At 38.6% G+C, this 26,325-nt stretch overlaps 1 protein-coding gene across 1 annotated transcript; it reads right to left on the bottom strand.

The window, feature by feature from the left end:
* Positions 1-12,193: 12,193 nt before the first annotated feature.
* LOC129239235 (uncharacterized) lies at positions 12,194-13,119 on the bottom strand. The gene is made up of 2 exons (XM_054874588.1): positions 13,010-13,119; positions 12,194-12,949 (listed from the first exon to the last, which is right to left on the bottom strand). Exons 1-2 carry the CDS (start codon positions 13,086-13,088, stop codon positions 12,213-12,215), a joined length of 816 nt encoding a protein of 271 aa, XP_054730563.1. The 5' UTR covers positions 13,089-13,119; the 3' UTR covers positions 12,194-12,212.
* Between the last annotated feature and the right edge of the window lie 13,206 nt (positions 13,120-26,325).

Here is a 26,325-nt window from a genome sequence, read left to right as displayed (position 1 = left end):
TTAAGGCTTATAAAATATAATGAAGTAACAGATCGAAGTAATATTATTGTTCCGTTCAAATGAAAGATGAAATATTAAAATTCGTATAATCTTTGATTCCCCTACTGGCTAATAGGTGTTGTATTCAATATTTTTTAACCAACTGTATAGTAATATTTTTAAAAGCTTTAGACATATCTCTGTTCGAAAAGGTAAGCCGTGTTGGACGAGGCATTCACTGATGAGTATTTCATTTCTCGGTTTTTTTGTTTTTTGGAAAATATAACTCTACTTCTAAAAACCCTAGGTATAGTCTGCTTCGTTTCATATTGAAAATATATATCGCTTATATTTGAATACGGATATATAACATACTTGCAAGTAGGTTCTTAAAGAAAAGTAAATACCAAATATTATACCCATCATATTTCGTGGCTTAAACAGACAACTGTGAGCCAAATAGAAGGCTTAGAAGTATTTTCCGACTCAGCAAAAAACATGCATCTACCTACGCAAAGAATGTTTAACATCGGAAAGCTGCGATCACAACAGACAGTCAGAAGATTCGCCACTCCACTCCCATTCCTGCTCTCAGGGAGTACTGCCCAACAAACCGGCATGCACGAGCAATGGAGCAACAAATCTCATTTTCTACATACCGCCGCAGGAGAAGAAATCGGATTCCGTGGAGCCCGAACAGTTGGTACGACGAGGAATGTCATGGTGCCGTAGAAAGAAAAGACGCTGCGATCGGACACTACCGAGAGCTAAGAAAGAAAGAGAGACGTATTATCCGACAGAAGAAACGAGAGGCCGAAATACGTGAGTGCGAGGAGCTTGAGATACTGGCCAATAGGAACAACGCCCGAAAATTCCATAAGAAAAATCGGCGGCTTACAAACTGGCGCTTTCCTGTATGAACAAAGACGGCGATCTGGTGAGCATACTTAAATTATGCAGGGAATTTTTCTCGAACCTGTTAAATAGTGATAGCTGCGCATGTCACAGAGAATGTGAAGACCGCAATATCCCAATCGTTGGCGACGGAATTGTCATTCCATATGCATTCTTTCTCGTGCTAACCGATACCAATTGGACACACTAAGTGAAGCCAAGTCCTTCTCCACCTGATATTTCCAACCCAGAGGAACCCTTCCTCTTCCTCTACTACTATCAGCTGGTTCTGCATCGAATACTTTCAGAGCCGGAGCATTTGTGTTCCTTCGGGTGGCATGACCCAGCCAGCGTACCCGCAGGATCTTTATTCGCTGCACTATGTCTATGTCGTCGTAAAGCTCATACAGCTTATCGTTCCATCGCCTGCGGTATTCGCCATTGCCAACGTGCAAAAGTTCAAAAATCTTGAGCAGAATCTTTCTCTCACACAGTCCGAGCGTCGCTTCATCGGATGTTGTCATCGTCCACGTTTCTGCGCCATACGTTAGGACGGGCATGGTGAGAGCCTTGTAGAGTGTTAGTTTTGTTCGTCGAGATAGGACTTTACTACTCAATTGCCTACTTAGTCCAAAGTAGCACTTGTTGGCAAGAGAGATTTTACTTTGGATTTAAAGGCTGACATTGTTATCGGTGTTAATGCTTGTGCCTAAGTATACGAAGTCTTTTACAACCTCGAAATCATAGCTGTCAACAGTGACGTGGGTGCCGATACTCGAGTGCGCCGACTGTTTGTTTGATGACAGGAGGTACTGCGTTTTGTCCTCGTTCACCACCAGACCCATTCGCTTTGCCTCTTTATCCAGTTTGGAGAAGCCAGAACTAACAGCGCGGTTGTTAAGGCCGATGATGTCGATATGATCGGCATACGCCAGCAATTGTACGCTCTTATAAAATATTGTGCCTGAGCGATTAAGTTCTGCGGCTCTTACGATCCTCTCCAACATCAGGTTAAAGAAGTCACACGACAGCAAGTTACCCTGTCTGAAACCTCGTTTGGTATCAAACGGCTCGGAGAGGTGCTTCCCAATTCTGACGGCGCTGCTGGTGTTGAGCAACGTCATCTTGCAAAGCAGTATTAGATTTGTGGGGATACTAAATTCAGACATCGCGGCATACAGATAATTCCCTTTCGTACTATCGAATGCAGCCTTCAAGTCAAAGAAAAGATAGTGTGTGTTGCTTCTCCTTTACATTGGTCTTTTCCAAGATTTGGGGTATTGGGAATATTTGGTCGATGGTAGATTTCCAGGTCTAAAGCCACACTGATAAGGTCCAATCATTTGGTTAAAGGTGGGCTTCAGCCTTTCACACAATACACTCGCTAGAACCTTATAGGCGATAATTATAAGACTAATCCTGCGGTAATTGGCACAAATTGCAGGATCGCCCTTCTTATGGATTGGGCAGAGCACACTTAAATTCCAATCGGCAGGCATGCTTTCATCCGACCATATTTTGAATAGAAGCTGATGCATGCACCTTACCAGGTTCTCGTCGCCATGTTTGAATAGGTTGAGATAAGAGCTTAATCTTTGGCATAATACCATATATGAATGTAACTATATGTATTCGGGGAAAAGAAATATCGAAGGTATATTCTGAAATGCTTGTATTTAACCTTCAAAGAAAGCGGAACATAATACGTTGTGATAGTTGAAAGGCTACCACTTTTAAGGAAAGTATACCCATTGGACCTTAAGAGGAAGTAGAATTGTTTACAAGGGCTTAGCAAATGGCAAACTAGAGTTCTCAAAACCCGAAACTCTGTTCGTTTGTTAAAATACGCTTATCTCCAAAACCAATAAATGAATATTCATGGTGTATACCCACGTAACTTTGGGCCTATCTTAGAAAAAGCAAACGGTTTTATTTCATCGAATCTGTTGATTTCCTCAGCATACGGCTAGTACCTAACATGTGACCAAAATATTTTATACTTCTAATTTTGACTTTCAATTTCTTATAACTATATACAGTGCTTTCCCGTTGTCAACACAATATTTCTCTCAACATTGACTGATACATGTAATTGATGCGGTAAATGTTCGTTACCGCACTCAAACATCATTCACAAATCAGCCGTTAAATGAAATTTATAGAAATATCACTCGAGATCAGTTAATCCGATTGTATGAAACAAATAAGTGATAATTTATTCAGTCATCTAGCGCCGAATGAGTAAGAAAAAGAAATGCATGGAATTTGTGTAAAATCAGTATCTGCTAATTTAAAATCGACTAAAACTTTACTGATATATATAAAACTAGTTCTGAGTTACTGTTACTCTCACTTGCTGTTATTTTACCATGATTATGTTTGATATCATATATTCAGCGGTATTTATGGTATATAAAGGGCGACCAATTTAGAGGTATATTTATTATTCTTACGTAGAACCATTCATGAAATTTATTTTTAAAGGTAATTCCTTTCAAATGCTAGCCACAACGGCGTCGTAGTTTGGCTACCCGTGAACAACAATTATGAAAGACTCAGTGGAGGACTTCGGTCGGTGTCTCTCGAATAACTTTAGTAATGTTGCCTTCCAATGCCTCAATCGAAGCTGGTTTATCCACAAAGCATTTACACTTTACACACACAAAATTGTGGCCAATCCTCTTGTGCGTGACGAGTGACAGGGATTAAATGCTTACCGAAACCATGACGCTGTAAGTCCACTGTTTCATGGGATGTATGGCAATTAGTACTAACTGGTTGGAACCAAATGTTATGGAGATCAAGCTCAATTCCGCATCAAAATATCGTTTATTATGGTGCCAGCTTCGTCGTTAAAGAAATATGGGTCGATGATTCCTCCAGCGCATGGGTCGCACCAAACGGTTGTTTTCGATGGATGTAATGACTGTTCAGCGGCCGCCGTATCCAAATGGGTTGGTGCGTGCCTACCATTCGGAATCCACAGAGAGAACGTCGGTTCGAATCTCGGTGAAAGATCAAAAAAGTAAGAAAAAGTATTTTCTAATACCGGTCGCCTCTCGGCAGGCAGTGGCAAACCTCCGAGTGCATTTCCGCCATGAAAAAGCTCCTCATAAAAAAAAAATATCTGCCGTTCGGAGTCGGCTTGAAACTGTAGGTCCTTCCATTTGTGGAACAACATCAAAACGCACGCCAGAAATAGGAGGAGGAGCTTGACCAAATACCCAATAAAGGTGTAAGCGCCAATTATATATTCATATATATAATGACTGTTCATGAATGGATTCGGGCTGCTCTTCAACCCAGATAAAGCTTAAGTAGCAATTAAGCCAAGAATGGACCTCTTCACCATTTACGATAAGTTAGCCTGAGAGACAGATCAACACTTATCATGGAGCGCCGATCTTCGTAGTACAATTGTACGATTTGTAATCGCTGTTGCGGCGTAAGTCTTTCCATGATGACAGAAACCCCTATTGAAAAAAATAACTCCAATTTGATCACCCTTTACTAAAACTTACTAGTATAACACTTTCTGTTTTTATTTTATTTATAAAAATACTGTTTGATATTTAGAACTGAAAGCCGACCATAAAATCATGAAAGTACATCATGAGTAGACCATTTTTGGAGACCAAAGTTGTAGTCCGGAATGTGTCAATATTTTTCAGGGACTAAAAATTTATCAATTTATTTATTTATTATTATTTTTTATAAATTTATAAAATTTGATGAAACGAATCCTTATATTACTTATAAGAAATGTTAGAAGCCAATTTCTGGGAAGTTACATTTGGATTTTGGTTAGTTTCTTATAACTAAGCTGTCTACATTTTCTTCTCAGTGAACGCGTCACTTTGTGGAGAAGGGATAAAATGTAAGGGGTGGTTAAATTTCAAGGGTCGATGTTAAATGTAAACCACACCTAAATTTCAAGTTTTTTTCTGCATTTAATTAGACATTTTTCAATCTCAGACTAATTCAATTTGAGTCATTGAAGGATACATAATCGAGCAACGCGTTAAAGTTATTCAGGCTTATTATGAAAACGGGCGTTCAAATCAATATGCATATCGCGCACTTCGTGAGGCACATTTTCATCTCAGTGGATTCGTCAATAAGCAGAATTGCCGCATTTGGGCGAATGTTAATCCAAGAGTGATTGCCGAAAAACCAATGCACCCACAAAGAGTGACTGTTTGGTGCGGTTTATGGGCCGTCGGCATCATTGGGCCGTATTTTTTCCAAAATGAGGCCTGTCAGGCAGTTACAGTGAATAGTATTCGTTATCGTGAGATGATAACGAACTTTTTATGGTCCGAATTGGAAGATATGGATGTGGACGATATGTGGTTTCAATAGGATGGTGCCACTTGTCACACAGCTAATGAAACAATGGCTCTTTTGCGCGAAAAATTTGATGGCCGAATAATTTCACGTCGCGGCGATGTCAATTGGCCGCCAAGGTCATGTGATTTGATACCGTGGGATTTCTTTCTTTGGGGTTATTTTAAAGAAAAGGTGTACATCGATAAGCCAGCAAGAATTCAAGCGCTAAGGGATGAGATAATTCGGCACATTAACGGCATAGAACCCCAGTTATGCCTCAGCGTCATCGAAAATTTGGACTATCGGATGGAGGTGTACCGCCGAGGCCGCAGCGGTCATTTGACCGATATTTTGTTCCATACGTAATTGAGCCATACCAATACAGGTATTATCATAATAAAGACAAATGGCAATAATTTCTTAAAAAAACTTTATTTTATTTAAAAACAACACCGGCCCTTGAAACTTAGCCACTCTTTAGTATGGTTTCAGTTTGTAACGCATGTTTTATGAGCTAAATTGCTATTAATTTATGGAAAACCTACTGACGGAATCTCAATATCGGGGAACGTATCGATAACCGACCGAACCGAAGTTGCAAGCAATGAAACCTGAATTTGTAACACCGCTACAAAATTTTGAAAAAATCATTTTTATTTTGGCCTAAGCAAACCTCCGAGTGTGTTTCTGCATTGAAAGCCCTCCTCTTAAAAACCATTTGCCGTTCGAAATCGACTTAAAAGTGTAGGTCCCTCCGTTTGTGAAACAACATCAAGACGCACACCACAAATAGGAGGACGAGCTCAGCTAAACACATAACAGATGTGTATGCATCTATTATTTATTTGTTATATTTTTTTATAGCTTAAACCCATAAATATACATATTTGCATCTATTATTTCCGCCGCGATTTTGCTTTTCTGCATCCCATACAATTTACTTAAATTTTAGGTAAATGACTGTGTGAATAAGAACTCAATTTGCCAACCGAAAAATTTTAGTAAAAGTAACACATTACGCTTGTCCCATATTATTTTCAAAGTGTCTTCGCAAAACTCGTGTTCATTTTCGTATTGGCGGCAGTGAGCACCGTAGAATTTTTACAACAGCCTTATCACAATATGGGCCTAGTTTAGCCAGTTATTTTGATCGAATTCACAGATCAACTGCCCAGTAATTGGTGTATCGAATTTATGTATACAACTGTGGGCAAAAAGTAAGGTGAATTTGGTTATAAAATGAAAAATCTTTATTTATTCTTGTAAATCAATTTCATCCCCTTCAAAATAGTCCCCTCTCGATGAAATACACTTATGCCAACGATTTTTCCAATCCCCGAAACATGCCAAATAGTCCATTTCCGGTATAGCCATCAGCGCCTTCTTCGATTCAGGGAATAGCCAGAAGTCTCACGGAGCCAAATCAGGCGAATACGGTGGTTGCGGAATGATATGCGTTTGATTTTAATCTGGTAATGGGTACCAGGGCGCAGCAACATACCAATCAATGAGCCAATAGCTTACAATGAGCAATGAGCATACAAGAAAAAGAGATGTGCACTTCCTTTCTTCCACTACCGTCGCTAATTATTGTAATTGAAAATTTTTTGCAAAAATTCAGGTTTCCACAACATATTTCTGCATAATATGCAGGTGCCAAGAAGAGATAGAAGATTTTAGAATCCCCATTTCCGAATGTCCCGAACTCTAGAAAAGAAACAAAAATTCATAGACCCGATTTTTTTTTCAGAATTCGAGTAATACAGCTTACTTAAAGTGTTCACTTTAATTTAATATTTTCCATTCTTCTCCCAAAATCACTCATTATTGCAATTTGTCATTTCCTTCCTTTCTATGCATTTCTGCAGCATATGTAACATATAAGAATAAGTAGGCCTAGCTTAGGCGCTGTTTGTTAGTTTTAATCAAATCTTTATTACTATTGGCTCCAGTCGCATCTCGTCGTACCAACACACACAGGTGCATATATCATATTTCAAATAATCGTGAGGGCAAGCACATGACTGCGCAGCTTTTAAAATCGATTCGAAGAAAATAAAGTTATGCCAATGGAAAAATTCGTTTGATTCATTCGGTTTTCAAAGCTTTGATAAGGAAGTTCAGCATAAGGAATTCTTACAATTTATCGACTCCGCACTATCCCAAATTGGTCGTGCCATGACAATAAACCAAATTAATGGACTAAGTGTGCCGATATAGTCTGCCGTCAGTCACTTTGACCTAAACCTCCCGTTTCAGTTCAACTTAGAGAATGAATACAACAGCCATAAGCACTCAGTTGGTTACAAAGCCTTTGGAAAGAATAAAATACTTATCATTTTTATCCTTGATTATCTACTGAATTGAACTACACACTTCGCAAAAATATTTCACAAGTACACCAGTTTCCTCTTACAATATTTTATCAGTTACCACTGCATAAAGTGCCAGATCTTTTAAGTACCGTTTTCCCGTCAACCTAACTTCTTACTTCCTTACATTTATGTACCTACTTGCGCAAACTTTCGTATATAAACAGCTGCTGCAACGGTACAGAATTTTGATCTAATTTCCAGCTAGCATTGGCACAGTCACACTCTCACGCTCATTCCTTAACTCAAATAAAATTTTGACTGGCTTTTCATTTACATTTTGGATTTTCAATTGAAATTTATTTGCATATTCATAAAATCAGTCGGTGCGCCACCCAAGCGCCCGAGGCGATGCTAAGTTTATTGCGAAAAAGAAACAAAAATGCATAAACTTTGTTGCGACTTTGGCTGTTGCATGCAACTTTTCACTGCTGTGGATTTCAAAACAGTTCCGCAAATAGAACAGACTTGCATAAACAGTTGGCGCAATTTTGCCAATGCCATTAAAGCGTACGCATTCATAAATACAGTTGTACAAATGTCTATATTAAGTTGTGATAAATAAAAGTGAGCAAAGTCAAAGATTGCGCCGAAAGTTTCCTTCTTAAAAGCGGTACTATCGTAAATTCTTAGGCAAGTAAGTTTTTGGCAGGTGGAAGACTGTAAAAGTTTATGCGTGGCTACTGCGGGTTGCAAAACGTATTTATTTTTTCTATAAAGTAAACGCACGGGAGAAACAAATTGTCTACATTGTTTGTAGATAGTTTATGGCCAAAATAGTATTACAAGATATGAAACCAATTTGAATTTATTAAGTGTGGTTAGCTATAATTTTTGAGTAACAAATGTAACAAAATAAAAAGGGCTTAACGAATTTGTTTTTATTGTCTCTGAAGACTTGCCAATAAATATTAATTTGCTCTGGTCTTGCTTTATTCTTTTTAATGGATCACTTTTAGATGTGCCAGAAGAGATAATAAATTTGGCTTTATTTACGCAAACTCGCGCCTCGTACAACAAGTCTTACGTAAAATTCATCTCAATGATGTCTCCGAAATGTCCAATTGTTGAGAACGACGGTGAACTGATGTTCCTGGTGATTCACGAACACTCTCGGCCACAGCAGCAATATTTTCGGGTGTATGCACGGTATTTGGTCGGTCACGCGTTGGTTTGTCAATAAGCAACCCAGTTTCTCTTACTTTTTTCGCAAAGTAAAGCACATACGCTTCATTCGGTGCTTATCTTCCCACCCATTTTCATACACATTCTGCAACATTACCATGATTTTCAAAGTAATGTCGCAATATTTCCCAGCGTTCTTTGAGCGTATACACAACCATTTTCGTTCAGCGGAAGAATAAAACTAATTTTCTGTCAAATCAGATGACAGCTAAGTGTTACCATTCTTTAAATAATACCTAGTTCAAATCCGTAACGATAGATGGCGGGCCCTGTATTTAAATGCTGCTAAGCAGGCATGCCCTTTACGCATATGCGTTGTGCAATTTGTTAGTTTTGTGAGAAATTTAGAAAGTAATTGTTTTTTTTTGCAAAATAAGTTCCGCATATGAAAATGATTTGAAGCAGTGTTCCTACATACACACCCTAAAGGTCCAAAATTGGCACATGCATCTGTAACAAAATATTTCAAGAAGTCTAAGACGTTAATAAATAAAAGTGTCCAACGCTATACCGAAGTTAAAAATGTTGAGGATTTCCCCAGACGAGGCCCACAATAATACCTCTCCAAAGCAAGATCAGAATATAATTGATTTATTTGTGACAAAGCCGAACTTATCGTTACGTGAGGCTAAAGCAATTTTAAGGAAAAATGATGTTGCTGTATGCAGAGACACGATTCTAGGATGTATACGTTTAGAAGACCTCGAATTCTGGAGCATATTGAAAAAAACCGCTGCTCTCATCATCACACATTGAAAAAAGACTTGTATGGATTCAGGCAATTTTGGAATGGAATTAGGCAAAAGTAATACTCATGGAAGAACCTTCCTTTAGGGCGAATAGATGCGCACATTAGTTCTGTTGTACTGCTGATAATCGACAATATTAAACATCCAGTTAAGGTTCATGTTTGGAACTGCTTGAAAAAGGATTTAGCCGTTTATTTGTTTTTACCGCCAATTTGAATTACAGTTTTGACGAATAAAATTTTGCATAAAGTAATATTTTATTACCGTCAGCAGAACTAGTCAACCTTGGATTTTACAAGAAGAGAACGATACCAAGTTAGTGCTCAAAAATCGTTGGTTGACTGTTAAAGACCTTACTGATATGATCGGAATATCAAAAGGATCTGTGAAAACCATTTTGAAATACCATTTGAGCCTACGAAAAGTCAAATCTCGTGTGGTACCGAAAACTCTCAATTTCTTGGAAAAAAGTCGTCGCTTTGATGTGTGTGAAACAATGCTTTCAGACTATCAGGACAAGCTCAAATGCATCATTACGGGAGATGAGACTTGGATTTATGCTTACGACCCTGAAACAACCGACCAATCAAGCGAATATCGTGCTAAAGGCGAGGCCAGACCGAATAGAGCACAACAAAGTCGTTCAAAAATAAAGGTCATGATGATAGTTTTTTTCGATTTTCGGGGTGTGGTGCACTATGAATTCCTTCCATCTGGCCAAACTGTTAATAAGGAATATTATTTGAGCGTTATGCGTCGTTTACGTGAAGCAATTCGTCTAAAAATACCAGAATTATGGGCCAACAACTCTTGGTTTTTGCATCACGATAATGCACCGTCTCACACTGCACTCGTTCTTCGTGACCATTTCGCCAAAAATTCCACGCAACCACCGTATTCGCCTGATTTGGCTCCGTGTGACTTCTGGCTATTCCCAAAACTCAAGAGACCACTCCTCGATTGAGGAGATAAAAGCTGAATCGAAGAAGGTGCTGATGGCTATACCGGAAATGGACTATTTGGCATGTTTCGGGGATTGGAAAAATCGTTGGCTTAAGTGTATTTCATCGAGAGGGGATTATTTTGAAGGGGATGAAATTGATTTTCAAGAATAAATAAAGGTTTTTCATTTTACAACCAAATTCACCTTACTTTTTGCCCACAGTAGTAAGCGCACGCAATGCAGTTTGTTAGAATTGAATTGGTCAAATGGCGGTCACGCTTCCATTCGACATACTGTAACAATGTAATTTTTCCATATGTATAGGTAAACATTTAATTGTTTATGTAATAATATTAGAATATGCTTAGTATTGTGATTATGTATTTATTTAAAGAATTCAAAGTAAAAAAATATTTTAATTCACTTCCATAAAATATATTCGTGCAGTCATTTATGTACCTATGCATCATTTCATTTTTTCAAACGCCGGTCTTTACTAATGGGACATATCCGGTTTTTGACGTTGGATTTCTATGATAGATCAATAGCTTGGAATAACTGTCTCATAGTACTTGGTGAATCGTGTGGCTTTTTTCACCGATTTTAAGTACAATAATGACAAGTTTTGACACTTTATTTGTTTCTTTTTCGATTTTAATAATTGGTTTTGAAAACATTAATCCCAAGAGCCGGTTGCTTTTAATCAAGTACATTAAACAAACCCAAAGAGAAATTTGTGAATTTCTTTTCCTATTTACCAAAACTGATCTTAAGATTTCTCCCGAGGCTTTATGTGGACAGTCGTATGTTTTGAGCCTTTTATCCTTATGCATTGCGATTTGCACAGAAACTGCCAAATGTGTTTTCCTTTACTCTAACTTCCTCCGTTTCTACATAAAATATTGATATTCATTTTTGGAAATCTTAGTAAATTTCCTTTTTACAGTTCTTAGAAACGCAGATGTCCTGATTTGTTTAGCCGCCGCTAGTTGCCTTTTCGCCAATATGTGAATAAAAGAAATACAAGAAAAATGATCCATCATCTCCTTTTAATATTTTCAATATCTTTGTATAATCATTTCCTTACAGCTACTTTCAGGCTGGGAAGAAATTTTATATAAGCAGTTTCTTTATAGTACCGGTATACGTTTTTAAAGATATTCCTCCATAGTGATTCTGAGCTAAGAATATGTATATGAATTTAGTTAGGACAAGTCTTCACTTCCAATCTCCGGGCATGAAACATTAAAATGAAAGAATCTAACAGCGGTCGCCCCTCGGCAGCCAATGGCAAACTTCCGAGTGTGTTTCTTCCATAAAAATGCTCCTCATAAAAATATCTGCCCTTCGCAGTCGGCTTAAAACTGTAGGTCCCTCCATTTGTGGAACATCATCAGGACGCACGCCACAAATAGGAGGAGGAGCTCGGTCCAACACTAACAAAAGTGTGCGCGCCAATTATTTATTTATTTACTTCAAGCCCTCACGTCTCCACTATGTTTTATTAGCTACTGATTTTGGTTGGACTAAGCCATTCAAACCTCGCACATCTTATTTCCCAGCTATTTAAAATAGGAGTGGGAAAAGAAGATATTGTTCACAAGTAACAATTCACAAATGTGATTCGTTAAAAGCTATACGCCCACAGATAATTCCTACGTGATGAAACATAACTGATTAAACAATCCATAAAATATATGTAAGTACAAAAGCGGAAATATATTTGCAAGAGGACACTACATTTTATTCATCCTCCATGAATTACCAATATTGTATACGTTTGAGATTATTTGTAAACGCAGAAAAAGGATTGACAGGCTTGCTGTTATAATTTTGATTTGTCTGTCCCCGCCTTCGTTGACCAAAACCAGGACGAACGACATTATCTTGAATCAAAGTCTCCACTCCCGGCGGTAAATAAACAGGAATCAACTGATTATTTGGACTGAGCATAAAATTTTGGAACAGTTCTTCATTTTCAGTGTCACTGCCACGTTGGTCGTAATTTTGTGGCGATGAAAAGGGTAGTGGTTGATATAATATACGGGTTGCGGGAGCTGCGGTAGTTGTGGTAGTGGTGGTCGTCGCCGTGTTAGTCAAGTTATTCTGATTGATATTTGTGATATTGTTAGGTATATTTAATATAATGTAAGGAGTTCCGGAGTAACCATTTCCACTACCGCCACTAATAGGACCCAAAAGAGCTCTTAAAAGGAAACCCTTAAACATGCGAGAGCTATCCTTCGACTGCGTTGGTTTGATCACTACCAATGAGTCGGCTGGTTTTGTGTCGTTCTCAAGATCGGGATCAATAGCGGAACCAGTACCAGAACCAGTACCAGTAACTGTGCCCGTGCCTGTGCCAGTGCCAGTACCAGCGTCAATATTCATACCCGTGCCCGTGCCAGTGTCGACATCATCAGCCGTGCCAATAATGGTGCCATAATCCATATTGCGGAGCAATGGAAAGTTGTACGTTTTCTTATAGCTGAGCTGATCTGTAAAATCAAGCAGAGATAAATTTGTGAGTAACCCAAATATTTTTCGTTTCACCTTACCAATCCTTCTGCCATCCGCATTAAAAACGCTTAAAGTCAAGAAAAAACGAAGAAGAATTTGTTTCTTGTAAAAAATCATTGTAGGTGTTTTACTTTGTCTACCGGTTTTGTAAAACTGTAACAGCTCAATGAATATTTTGGCTTTTATATATTTTTGAAATTTTACGCAAATGACACAAATAGTCAAAATATCAGATTTGGATCAATCATGTTGGCTAGCAACTAATCGCTGTAATTTATCACTTGTTATCGCTTTGTGTTACCGATTTGATCTACACAAGTCACCGTCGTGCAAGCGACTGACCTACTTACATATGTACTTCTAGTCCTACTTCAACTTCTGAGTTAACGAATTGATGGATGAAATATTCTTCATCACTGTTGATATTTATATATTTATATATAGTTATTAGAAATTCATTCATTCATTGATTTCGATGCAATCTCTTTTTAGAACTCGGCTTTCTTTCTACCAAATTCGAAAATATGCTCGTATGTAACATTACTTACATATTTTATTTTATTGTATTTATTTACTTAAGTCTACAGAAAATAACCTTACAGACCAACTCACTTAATTAAATCTGTAAACACATCTAACTTCAAATTTACAATTTATTGAATTTTATGACGTTAGCGAGAAGCCATGAAAAGCTTATGAGAAGCTTGGAATTTCGTACAACCCCTATTGCAGAAACTGTGGAGATCCCGCCGAGAAAGAGACTGTTAAACACTTTCTCTGCAAATGTCCGGCCCTAATGGCTAGGCGCTTGAGATTCCTTAGCGTGTCCTTTGGGGATGACTTGAAGAAATTCTTCAGCCGAGATCCGTTTTCTCTCCTCCACCACATCAACAGCACTGGATGGCTGAAGACGGTTTTCTCTTCCCTAAATCTTTTCACAGGTAGTGGTCCACATTATGGTATCAAAACGGCATGTAAGTGCTACTTGTAGTGTACCTGGGGTACTTTTGCCATCTTACGTACCTACCTACCATGACGTTACAAAAATTGTTACCCAATCGCGTAGGTCGTACAAGAGGTTCATTAAATGCATGTTAGCCATTCTGTTAGGATTATTCCTTAGACTATAAAATGAAGTATGGCTTTGAAATTCGCTTAATAACTCCTTACGATATTACCATTAATGATATTATGGACAAAATTATTGCGAAATATATTCCCCTATCATCTAATAACTCTATATCAAGCGATTTAAGTCTACTTATATACGGGGCAGAATAATCTTGTTAACCCGCTTTAAGCAACGTAAAAAAATTATAATTTTTCGATTTGCCTCGAATGAACCTCATATGAGTTTCATGTTAATGAACAATATTCCATGCAAGATCTTACTAAGGCAACATAGAGGGATTTCAAAGATTGAGGGTTTCTAAAATCATAGGAATTTCTTCTGGTGAAACCAACCATTGCAAATGCAAATACTTTGGATACCACATTATCGATGTGTTTGGTGAATGAAAGTTTAGCATTAAAAATCACCCCCATATCTTTTATGTCCCACTTCTAACTTAGGATGCAGTTGTTTAACTTATAATTAGTAGGAAAGAGACTTGATTTCCTGGTAAATGTTAAAACGAAGCATTTATTGGCATTCAGAAATAAATGGCTTGATGAGCACCAATTTTGAAAATTTTCTATTTGCTTTGACTACTGCCAAGTTGTGCACCTCTTGGAGGAGTTTTATATTGTCCGCAAACATCAAACACTTTGCATTAATAAGCCAGGCACGATTTCGAAGCTGAAATATAACATTCGGATAGAGATTGCTGAACTCAATGCGATAATGTGTGAGCGAGGCCTTGAAAATTCTAATTCTCATATGACAGCCGGTAGACGAGTTCATCGTGGACGTTTAAAATATGTCATTTCTCACATATAATTGTTATTAAAAATTGTGAATAAAAATAGTGAAATCTGATTCTACATTTCTACATGTTTTATTTGAAAACAACATCTAGGCGCGTGAAGCCAAAAAAATTTAATTTTCCTCGGAAATAAGAAAAAAATTAAGCTTCAAATGTGTGCATTGCTTTCGCTTGGCTCATATCGTCCATGCAAAATAAATAACTTGGCACACAAAACACGCGCCAGAACATTACTTGTGATATTATATATAATACTTTACATATATGTATGTATAATTAACACATACAAAACATGTGAAGGATGGTTCCATATATAGAAGTGCCTCTGCCCGGCTGGTTGATGTCTTCGTGAGAGTAAAGGCTGATATCACTGCCTTTGAAGAGATGCGATGGACGGGCCCTTGCGACGTCTACTACAGCTGCCATGTAAAGGAGCACAAATTCGGTGTTGTTGTGGGAGAGAGACTTTCAATATCTCGCTCATTGCGCCCACGCCCCGACAAAAGACAAGAACGATGCGACCAAAGATCCCTTCTATGCCTCTGCCACGACATAAAAATCGTGCATGGCGAATTCAACGCCAGGGTGGGCAACGAGAGAATTTTTGGTGCCACAGTCGGAAAATTTAGCATATTCAACGAAACAGAGGGTGATCGACTTCACCGGGACCCGAAACATGGTAGTCTACAGCATTAGATTCCAACTCCATAACAAGATACCCAAGCTGTGTCCTGATCGAAAAAACGCGAAACCAAATCGATCATGTTGTGATAGGTGAAAGACACGCTTTTAGTGTTTTAGATGTACGTACAATCCGAGAACCAAATATTGACTCGGATCATTAACTCTTTGCAACCAACATACATACGCAAAGAATGTTCGACATCGAAAAGCTGCAATCACAACATATAGTACATCCAGAAGATATGCACTCAACTCTCACTTCTGCTCCTAGAGAGTACTGCCCAACAATCCGGCATGCACGAGCAATGGATCAACATTTCTCGTTCTCTACGTACCGCTGCCGAAGAACAAATCGGATTCCGGTGAGCCCGAAAAAACAGTTGGTACGACGAGGAATGCCATGCCACAGAAAGAAAAGATGCTGCCTATACAGCCACGCTGCAATCGGGTGCAACGCGAGCCATGTAGGACCACTACCGAGAGCTATGAAAATAAGAGAGACGTATTATTCGACAGAAACAACGAGAGGCCTAAATACGTGAGTGCGAGGAGCTTGAGATGCTGGCCATTAGGAACAACGCCCGAAAATTCTACCAGAAGGTTCAGCGGCTTATAGAAGGTTTTAAGGCTAGGGCGTTTTCCTGTAAGAACAAAGGCAGGGATCTGGTGACTGACACCCAGAGCATACTTAAATTATGGAGGAAACATTTTTCGAATTTGTTAAATAGTGACAGCTGCGCAGGTAACAGAGAATGTGAAGATCTCGATACCCCAATCATCGACGACGGGATTGTCGTTCCGCTACCTGAACATGACGAGGTGAGAATAGCGATAACATGTCTAAAGAACAACAAAGGCTGAAGTCCACCATCAACCAACTGATTGGACCTTATCAGTGTGGCTTTAGACCTGGAAAATCCACCATCGATCAGATATTCACAATACGCCAAGTTTTGGAGAAAATCGTGCAAGCCGCTGATAGTCCGGTAGCCAGGGGTCGATTTTGGACTGCGTTTCTAAGCCGTTAAATTCTTGACTATACTTGTGACTTAGCTTTCATGAATTACGAAAGTGAACGTCAGCTGGCGCACCCGCGGTGGGTGTGATTGTGGGAGGCTACGAAACGTGTCGAAAAAAAATTTCTACCAACTCATTTTATACCGGCTGAAATTTTGTTCATGAATTGTTGACATTTAATGGAATAAAAAAAATAGTCAGCTGCGCGGTAGAAGGGGGAAAAACGTCAGCTGAACAGGTGAACTTGTAAAAAATAATTATTGTCAGCTGCGTTTATAGCGGTAGCAAGAATGTATCATTGCGTTCATACATCTCAGCGGCGCGCGGAATTTTCAATGCTTCGGCTGACGGTCTTCCCACCGCTATAAATGCAGCTGACCATCATTACGAGTATAATATTTTCATATGTGCCCAAAATTACGTAAAAAAATTTTAGTCGGCATTAAGTAGTTTTACTTTTTAATTTATTCTACAAGTTCGCCTGTTTAGCTGACGTATTTTCCCCCTCTACGGCGCAGCTGACTATTGTTTTTTTTATTCTACTAAATGTCAAGAATACACAAAACAAATTTCAGCCGGTATTCAATGAGTTGTTAAAAATTTTTTTTCGACACGTTTCGCAGCATCCCACTCACGTACCCACCACTACTGGACCAGTTGACGGTTGGTTTCGTCATCCATTGGATGGCGTCTGCCTTCAGTATTAAAATCAGGAGGCATGAAATGATGAGATCAAAATGGCCCCTGGCTCCCGGACTAAGAACTTAATCTGTCAGGCACAATTTTTTATAAGAGCGTACAATTGTTGGCGTATGCTGATGATATTGACATCACCGGCCTTAACAACCGCGCTGTTAGTTCTGCCTTTTCCAAACTGGATAAAGAGGTAAAGCAAATGGGTTTGGTGGTGAACGACGACAAAACGAAGTACCTACAGTCATCAAACAAACAGTCGGCCTCCGAAAGGATACAAACGCCCCGGCTCTGAAAGTATTCGATGCGGTACTAGCTGGTGCTATCAGAGGGAGAGAAGGCCTCCTCTGCTTTGGAAAGGTCAGAAAGAGAAGGACTTGGCTTCACTTGGTGTGTCCAATTGGCGCCGGTTAGCACGAGAAAGACGCGACTAGCGCGCTTTGTTAAACGTGACCAAATCGCGTAAGCGGTTATCGCGTCAATTAAGAAGAAGATTAAAAACCAACATCCTCATATCAAGAGATTTAGTCTAGTTTATGTAAGGTTAAGTAGTGACTGTTCACAATGGGGCATACTCAACCTCATAGGCAATTGCGATGTAGCAAGGAGAACTTGTTCTTATCTCACCCAAAACCTCTGTGAACCGTACAGTAACTTTAGAAGACCTCTGTTTTCCATAGTGCTCAGATCTTCGGACTCAATAAAGAATTGCCTATCTTAAGTGGTATAGAAGTTGCAAAATCGCCTCTTCCTCTACTTTGTCTGGACAGCTTTTGCAGAAATCATACATCTACGTGCACCATTATAATATATGTAAATTAGTGTGCTTTACTCATCAAGAAATCTGAGCTTATAACATTTAGAGTCGGCTACCATTGTCGAGTGATTCTGCAGATGGGTTCGTTACGCCATCTTTCGCTCGCTATTCTTACAATTTCCTCAAAAGTAGCTTACATGTCTGTGAGAATATTTCTATATAATTTTCTGACATTTTTGCAGTCAGTTTGGTGCCGAATCTCGCTCGTTCATCGGCCCTGCAGTTCCCCTCGATGTTGTTATGTTACATTTGGGTGAAATTACCCAGCCATCTCGTTAAGATTGCGGCATTTCATGGCTATCTTAGAGATTGTTTTTGAGTGATTTTAGAGGATTTATTTTACTTCACAAAACTTTTTCTTGTAAAATTTTCTTACGAATTTCAAAGTTAAATACAACGCTAAATAATGAGATACGTATTTTTTTGTTCGCCTGAAAAAAATTCTTTTCTATATAAGAAATTTTTTTTTAATTGATCAAATGGTCAAAAAATGAACCGATTTTAATGATTTTGGGTTTAAAATGATCGTCATTACTTGCACGAGCGACTTCATCTAGAAACAATTGCGAAAACGTAGTTGAAAATTTTTTATTTTGCAAAAAAAAAAAAATCGAAATTTTTTCGAAATTCAATATTTCAAAAAGTGTATTTTTTGCAATGTTTTCTACATGAAGTCGCTTGTGTAAGTAATGGCGATCATTTTGAACCCAGAATCCTTAAAATCGGTTCATTTCTGACTAAGTTATGAGCATTTAAAGAAAAAAAAAATCTTATATAATGAAAAAAATCGATTTTGAGACGAAAAACAAAATTGCCGATAAATCTTGAAAACAATTTTTTTCGGGCGAACAAAAAAATACGTGTCTCATTATTTTGACCAGAGAGCAACATATTTGAGTTACATCGAAATCGAAGGATATGTCCCGAATAGCCCGGTTGAATTGAAATGGAAAGCATCTAAAGAAATAAAGTCACCCCAGTGCTCCTTAGTGAATGGAATATTTTTTATATTTCCAAAACTATGCGAGATATTTCTTCATTAAAAAAAGCATTTAAGAGCATTTTCTTCACTAAGTATTGGGATACATCAATTTTAATTTTTTGTAATTACCGTTACATAGGAAAGTTACAAAGAACCATTTAATCATCATTTGAAGGCGACATACAACTGTAAGGTCCTTCATTTTTGCCACGGCGCACACCACAAATTCTAGAAGATACTCAGCCTAAACACCTCTCAAGGATGCATTGGCCAGCCTATTATTGTTATTATTCTAAATTAAATTTTATTGCTCACAAAATTTACCATTCGTATAAGAAATATTCTGCTATTCTTTTCAATATGCAACTGAAAAAATGATGCTGCTAAGTGCACCTCAATTCTTCGTCTCGCCAATGTAATTGCAGTATGCATAATTACCACTTTTCATTGTATCAAAATGACTTTTGCTTTAACCCCTCCATTTATTAATTTCTCGCTCATATTTTTTAATCAGGCGCCAAAAAAAAAAAACGAAACAGTCACATAAAGCAAAAATTTGCAGAAGGGTGAACAGCGGAAGAACGTAGCCTTAAAACCACTCGCAAGCCACAACAGCTACAGCAATGACCCAAATTCACGACTTGGCAGCCGATGAAGGTGAAGTGGGTCAAAATTGTTTTTTCTTATTTTTATCAAATAAAGTACGATGAACAAAAAGTGTGAAATGACGGTGGAACGGTGGTAAATAAATGTTGATGAGCACCTGTCTGCGAGACAGCAAAAGATCGCAGCAGAGCAGCTGTGCATCAGCATTAGTGGCAAATGAGCAGAGGAATTCATTGGCCTACTGCGCTAACTATGAAATAATACATATTTTCATTTGTGTACATATAAACCCACAGACACATATAAAGATGCACTTGCATTAAGGCGAAAGAGGTGGGATTAGGGTAAATTTTAATGTGCAAAATGACTTCGTAATCCTCTAAGCTGCGGCGCTTGGCTTTAAAACAAAGTTCGGTGTATGGGGTGGGCATTTAAATTAGGGTTGGGTTGTGTGAGCTATTGTTGGAGCACTCCTCCGTTAATGCGCCATTATACAAAATATTTTTCATGCTAATCAGCAGAGGGCGCACTCAGCATCACCATTCCTAAAGTGCTTCAATGGGGAAGCCGCGAGTTTTTTACAATTATTCTCTAACCACTACAACTCACTTTCGTAGCTTTTCCAAAGCCTCCGCCCCTCATTATACACCGTCTATTTGCTTTTATCTATACAATATCTATTTAGCCGTGGGTAGTTGCGGTTTTGTATGTGGCAGTTGAGTAATCACCTGCGGTCATCTCAGCTGCAAACATTTTGTTTGCTTTCCACGAATTTAACTTGCGTAAATAAATGAACTTTGCATAAATTTTTGCTGTATACGTGGGTAGAATTTGTTAACCCATGTTTATTTAAATGAAAAAGAAATCTTTCTTAGGAAAGAAGCTGAGCGTATATTTCGTCTCGTCAGGAACAAAAAAAGTAGGACAGTCTCTGAGTAGATACTTGACAGTCTTTTTTTCTTCTTCATTGGCAAATGTAAGCAACCAAAGGTTATTGACAGCGCACTACTGCTCTTAAACTTGGTAAAACAAACTCATCTGCTGCTAAGCGTTCTTTAGTCCAATGGCGTATACTCGTACTTCGAAAACTAAATTTTCACATTCCGTAGACATTATTTTACCTACTTAAGTGAAAAAAATAGATAGTTCAAATTTCTAAGGCTAGGTTGGCCACCCTGTTGTTGATCTGAGAGGACACCTTCAGCAACACTATTCTTGAGTTTACAACTATATGCTCTAGAACATTGCTAAGCCAAATATCATGTTTAATTATATTATTACTGTGCAATACTGTCAAAAGCTCGATAAAGTAACTATAGCATTTTCCGAACACTTCGAGTATCTTTTGTAGCGAGTATCATTTGAAGAAGCTTGGGAACTCGATGTATGGGTGCCACACGACTTGACGCAAAAAAACATTTTTGCCCGTATGGATGCATGCGAATCGCTTCTGAATCGCAACAAAATCGACCCGTTTTTGAAGCGGATGGTGACTGGCGATGAAAAGTGGGTCACTTATGACAACGTGAAGCGCAAACGGTCGTGGTCGAAAAGCGGTGAAGCTGCCCAGACGGTGGTCAAGCCTGGATTGACGGCCAGGAAGGTTCTTCCGTGTGTTTGGTGGGATTGGCAGGGAATCGTCCACTATGAGCTGCTCCGCTATGGCCAAACGCTCAATTCGGACCTGTACTGCCAACAACTGGACCGCTTGAATGCAGCACTCATGCAGAAGAGGCCATCTTTGATCAACAGAGGCCGAATTGTCTTCCATCAGGACAACGCCAGGCCACACACATCTTTGGTGACGCGCCAGAAGCTCCGGGAGCTCGGATGGGAGGTTCTTTTGCATCCACCGTATAGTCCGGATCGCGCACCAAGTGATTACCACCTATTTCTGTCCATGGTGAACGAGCTTGGTAGTCGGAAGTTTTCCTCAAGAGAGTCGTGTGAAAATTGGCTCTCCGAGTTTTTTGACAATAGGGAAGCGAGCTTCTGTAAGAGGGGCATTATGAAGTTGGCATCTCGTTGGGAACTCGTTATCAAACAAAACGGCGCATATTTGACTTAAATCGCATTATTATAACCAATTTTATGAATAATTGAAAATTCAATAAAAATACTGCAAGACTTTTTTGACAACCCTTACCAACCTGATGAATTTCATCAGTAATACGAAAAGGTTAACCCCTTAAGTGGATATGACGAGTGTCGCCCGCAAACATTTTCTCTGCCAAATTCGACATTGACGGGCTATGCCCGCCGCATATTTATATGTTTCAAAAGCAGTAGTAGTAAATTTAATAAGCTTAAAAACAACCGTTATAATAGTTAAGTTTTATTTTCTGATAACACCCGCACATAGTTGAATTAAAATTAAATAGTCTGAGCACGCATGTTTCTTCGAAATTAAATCGTAAGGCAAGGGGTTAACACAACCGGAGTCTCAGCTCAAAGTAACGCTCTGATGATAAACTATGTCTGTGGGCTCAAATGTAATTGTTTTATCAATGCTTAATATTTCAAGTCATCTGATAGAATATATGATATATTCTAGTTCCTGACAGCTCAGGTGCATTCAAAGTATTCTGCACTCCAGATTATAATCACTCACCACTCCAATGCATTTTAAAATACTTCTCATTGAGTCAATATACATATGGTATATACAAATTTTAAGTCTCTCTTTTCTCTCTAATGGAACACTCTGGCTCCGTTAAAAAAAATTATTTAAAACAATTATATCTTTATATTATATTTCTTTAGCAGTTTATAGAACCTCTGACATACTGTACCTAGGGAAGCTACTTCCCATCAGCCTCGCTTCGCTAATCGCAAGTTTCCCAACATAGCGGATATAAATATTTTCAAGGGCCTTAAGTACGTTCACATATGCATTAATTACCAATAAATCCACAAAATTAATCAACCCGTTCACATATGGCAGATTACCTGCAAAATTGATAATCAGCTGCCAATACTGTTGTGAAGGGTTTTTCTTCATAGAAATTATTTTGGGGGAATATTTCGGTGCTTTTGGTTCGTGTAATTATTACTAACGGTGTGAAGAAAATGCAAGGAGGAGGAATAGCTAGCTTAATTGCGCAATTGGTTACTAATAATAAACAGTTGTAGAAAATCTGTAAACGACGTTTACTGAGGTTTCAAAAGATTATGACAGCAATACGCATTCGATATTACATTTTATAATAAGTAATAAGAGGACACCCGTTTATGGACTCACGCTTTTTTTCTGTTATATAAACGCATAGTTAATAATACCTAACAAAAATTTTATTAGAATTATGTCTGCAAACCTGTTGTTTTTGCCGGCATTTATTTTATTTAGTTTTTACTTTGACGTTAGCTGGCAAAAATCCTCCACTGAACCCTTCCCGAGGGTGCCGGTAATAATTACCACAGTTTTCCTATTTTCAGGAGGTACTTAGCTAAGTTAAGCGTGCTATGGGTAGGATTCTAAACTCCTCAATAGTACAGTACTACTCAAAGTACTTTTAACGTGGTCGGGTGGGAAGGGCTGGATTAAGGTGCGATGCGACCCGTGCCGAGAATCTGTCAGGCTTGGGGCCCTTCTAATAAATAACCAAGTCTCGAACGGAGCTTACAGATAACTGGCGCCCTCCGTAATAACGAGCAACGGTCGCATCGAGCTCAAAGAAAACACCGTCCATCGGCTTAATAAGTCGATCGAAACAAATAGCGACAGCCACAGCGAAAGCGAGGCCAGTAGCTACACAATCAGTACTGGACACAGATCCAAGTACAAGTAGAGGTGCACTAGCCGGCAGTCAACTGCGATTCAGCCCCCTAAAACGGACCTGACCGGAAGCACTGCTACTTAGCTCCGGTACCGAAGGATGGCCGCTTGTGAGGGTGGTAGACCCAGCGAAAGCGAGGTACAAGGATCGCAGAAACGCAGTGTCCCATCAGTGTGGAAAGAAGTAAAAGTTGTCTTTATTCCTGAAGCGGGAAAAAGTTCACACACAACACCTAAGGATTTCAGGCCAAATAAGCCTATCCTCTATTTTGCTAAAAACATTAGAAAGAATAATAGAGGAGCATATTAAGGCTAACATCAGCCCTAATAAGCTTAGTATCTCACAACTGTAAAGGGAAATCTACAGAAACAGCACTTAACTAACTTGTTACAGAAATCGAGAAGTCAATTTATAATAAAGAATTCACAGTGGTAGCCTTCCTTGCTATCGAGGGCGCGTTCAACAACATCCTACTGAATACCATAGTAAAGGTACTGATGGATTTCGGGATATCTGGCGCTCTGGTTGAGCTCATCAAAAACATGCTCTTGAGCAGATTTGTGATCGCAACCCTAGGGACCTCAGAGATCAAGAAAAAAGTTAGCAGAGGAACACCTCAAGGCGAAGTGCTGTCCCGCATATGCTACGACGTGTTGTCCTCTCTCCTCTAGGCTCTTTAGCAAGGAGTTTAATGCCAGCACCCTCTCCTATGGAGGACAACACGCCGTAGCATATGCGGACGATGTTGCAATGGTAGTAAGAGGGAAATTTCTCAATACACTAAGAGAAGTTATGCACGATGTTGCAGATGTTTGAAAACTGGTCAAAAGCAAATGGGCTAAGCGTCGACCCCAATAAAACTGAACTCATCCTATTTACCAGGAAACATAAAATTCCAAATATATAGGGTGCGCCATGTAAAATTTGTCTTTTGAATCGGCTATAAAAAAAACTAATCAATATTTTTTCAATTTTTTTTTTTTATTTTGAAGATTGAACATTGCCATTTATGAATGAAAAGTAATATCGTTCAAATGACTGCCACTACTGGCTTTACAGTAGGCCATTCGATCAACCCAATTTTTAAGCACATTTTCGATTGTTTGGGCTCCAATTTCATGAATGGCAACTTCGATTTCGTGTTTTAAAGCACCAATCGTCTCTGGATGGTTCGCATAGCATTTGTCCTTAACGGCTTCCCACAAAGAATAGTCCAACGGGCTTAAATCACAGCTCCGAGGCGGCCAATTGATATCGGAATTCAAAAACGGTAGCCAAAAGTTCGAGTGTAAGTTGCACCATCCTGTTGAAACCAAATGTCGTCCATGTCATCCTCTTCAATTTTTAGAAACAAAAACTAGTTGAGCATGTCATGGTAACGGTCGCCATTTACTGTAACCGTGGCTCCTCGCTCATTTTCGAAAAAAAATGGCCCGATGATGCCGCCACACCAAAAACCGCACCAAACAGTGACTCGTCGTGGATGCATTTGCTTCTCTACAGTAACGTGTGGATTTTCTGAGCCCCAAATCCGACAATTTTGCTTATTGACGTAGCCACCGATGTGAAAATGAGCTTCATCAGAAAAGAAGAAGAAGACTCACCACTTTGGAAATAGGTTTTCAATATTTCCCAATTTTGTTCAAGCGTATAGCGTCCCATTTCGTAAATGTCAAACCTTTAAGTAAATTATGAATACATTTGACATGTCATTTGTGCTACCATTCTCAAAAAAATATGTGGTTCAAAAAGCAAACGCTATATGGCCCGCCCTGTAAAATGACATAATGAGCGCGGTTGATAAACCTTCTTTTTTCAAATATTTGATTGTATTTACGAGTACACAGCGCCAGCATTCAACCTAAAATCAATGTAACGTAAAAAGACTCCATAACATTCGGCATGGAGAACAAAGTTTTTTTCTAAAATGCGAATTTCAATATAGATTTGTCACTCTTCCACCACTATGAACCGTTCTACAAATGTTTTGATGCAGGCCTATAGTATTATATATAATCTGGATCAACTGGTTTTGATTTCCCTAACTCAATAAAATAGTCATTCGCTGATAAGGAATAAATGATAAAATTGTAAAGGAGCTTTACCTACTACTCTAGCTGAGAGTTCTGTCTCTATACCACAACTGTAGATACCTGGGTATCAAGCAATAGAACCATTTGAGCAGCTACACAAAAATAGTAATATAAATTTTATTTGTCAAAATTTTTTAGCACTCCAACGGGGTGAGTACCGTGTTTGGATAATTTGTAAAACTTAAAAAAGTGCCAAAAAGCTTCTAAAAAGTCACAATAATAAAAACTAGTATTACTCAATTTACTCAAACGCATATACTCGAGGTCAAGCTTGGAGTAATGAGCAGGCGAGTACGTGTAACTCAAACCCCCGATCTGCTTGAAAATGTGTAATCAAAATCGAGAGGTCTACTTCTTACTGGTTACGGAGAGTTTTGAGGTTATTTGCTTGATAAGAATACAACTCTTCTATTCTTATACCCAAGCTTTATTTTGTCGAGAATGAAGGTTATTTTTAGATAACCACACTTTTCTCTCTGCAAAATTCGAGCGAATTCTACCTAAGTTCTAGTTAAGAGGGGTAGTTTTTCTCCAAAATAAGGGTTAATGGTGTGTGAGTGTGTGCGTATGCGTGCTTTTTCTAGAATCATTTACTATCCAACGATAACCGTAACCTGACTCAATGTAGCTCAATAGGGGCTGTGTGTTTATAAGTACTCATCATTTTTATAATTTTTTCACTCTTTGGTCTGTCCTAGCAAGCGTTTAGTGAAATCCTTCCGGCTATTTCTTACGTGTTTTCTTTGCGCTTTTGTTTTCGA

This window comes from Anastrepha obliqua, chromosome 2 (genome assembly GCF_027943255.1).
Source record: "Anastrepha obliqua isolate idAnaObli1 chromosome 2, idAnaObli1_1.0, whole genome shotgun sequence".
Lineage (NCBI taxonomy): Eukaryota > Metazoa > Arthropoda > Insecta > Diptera > Tephritidae > Anastrepha > Anastrepha obliqua.
The sequence above is the reverse complement of the archived record's forward strand: the minus strand, read 5'-3'. Positions and strand labels throughout refer to the sequence as shown.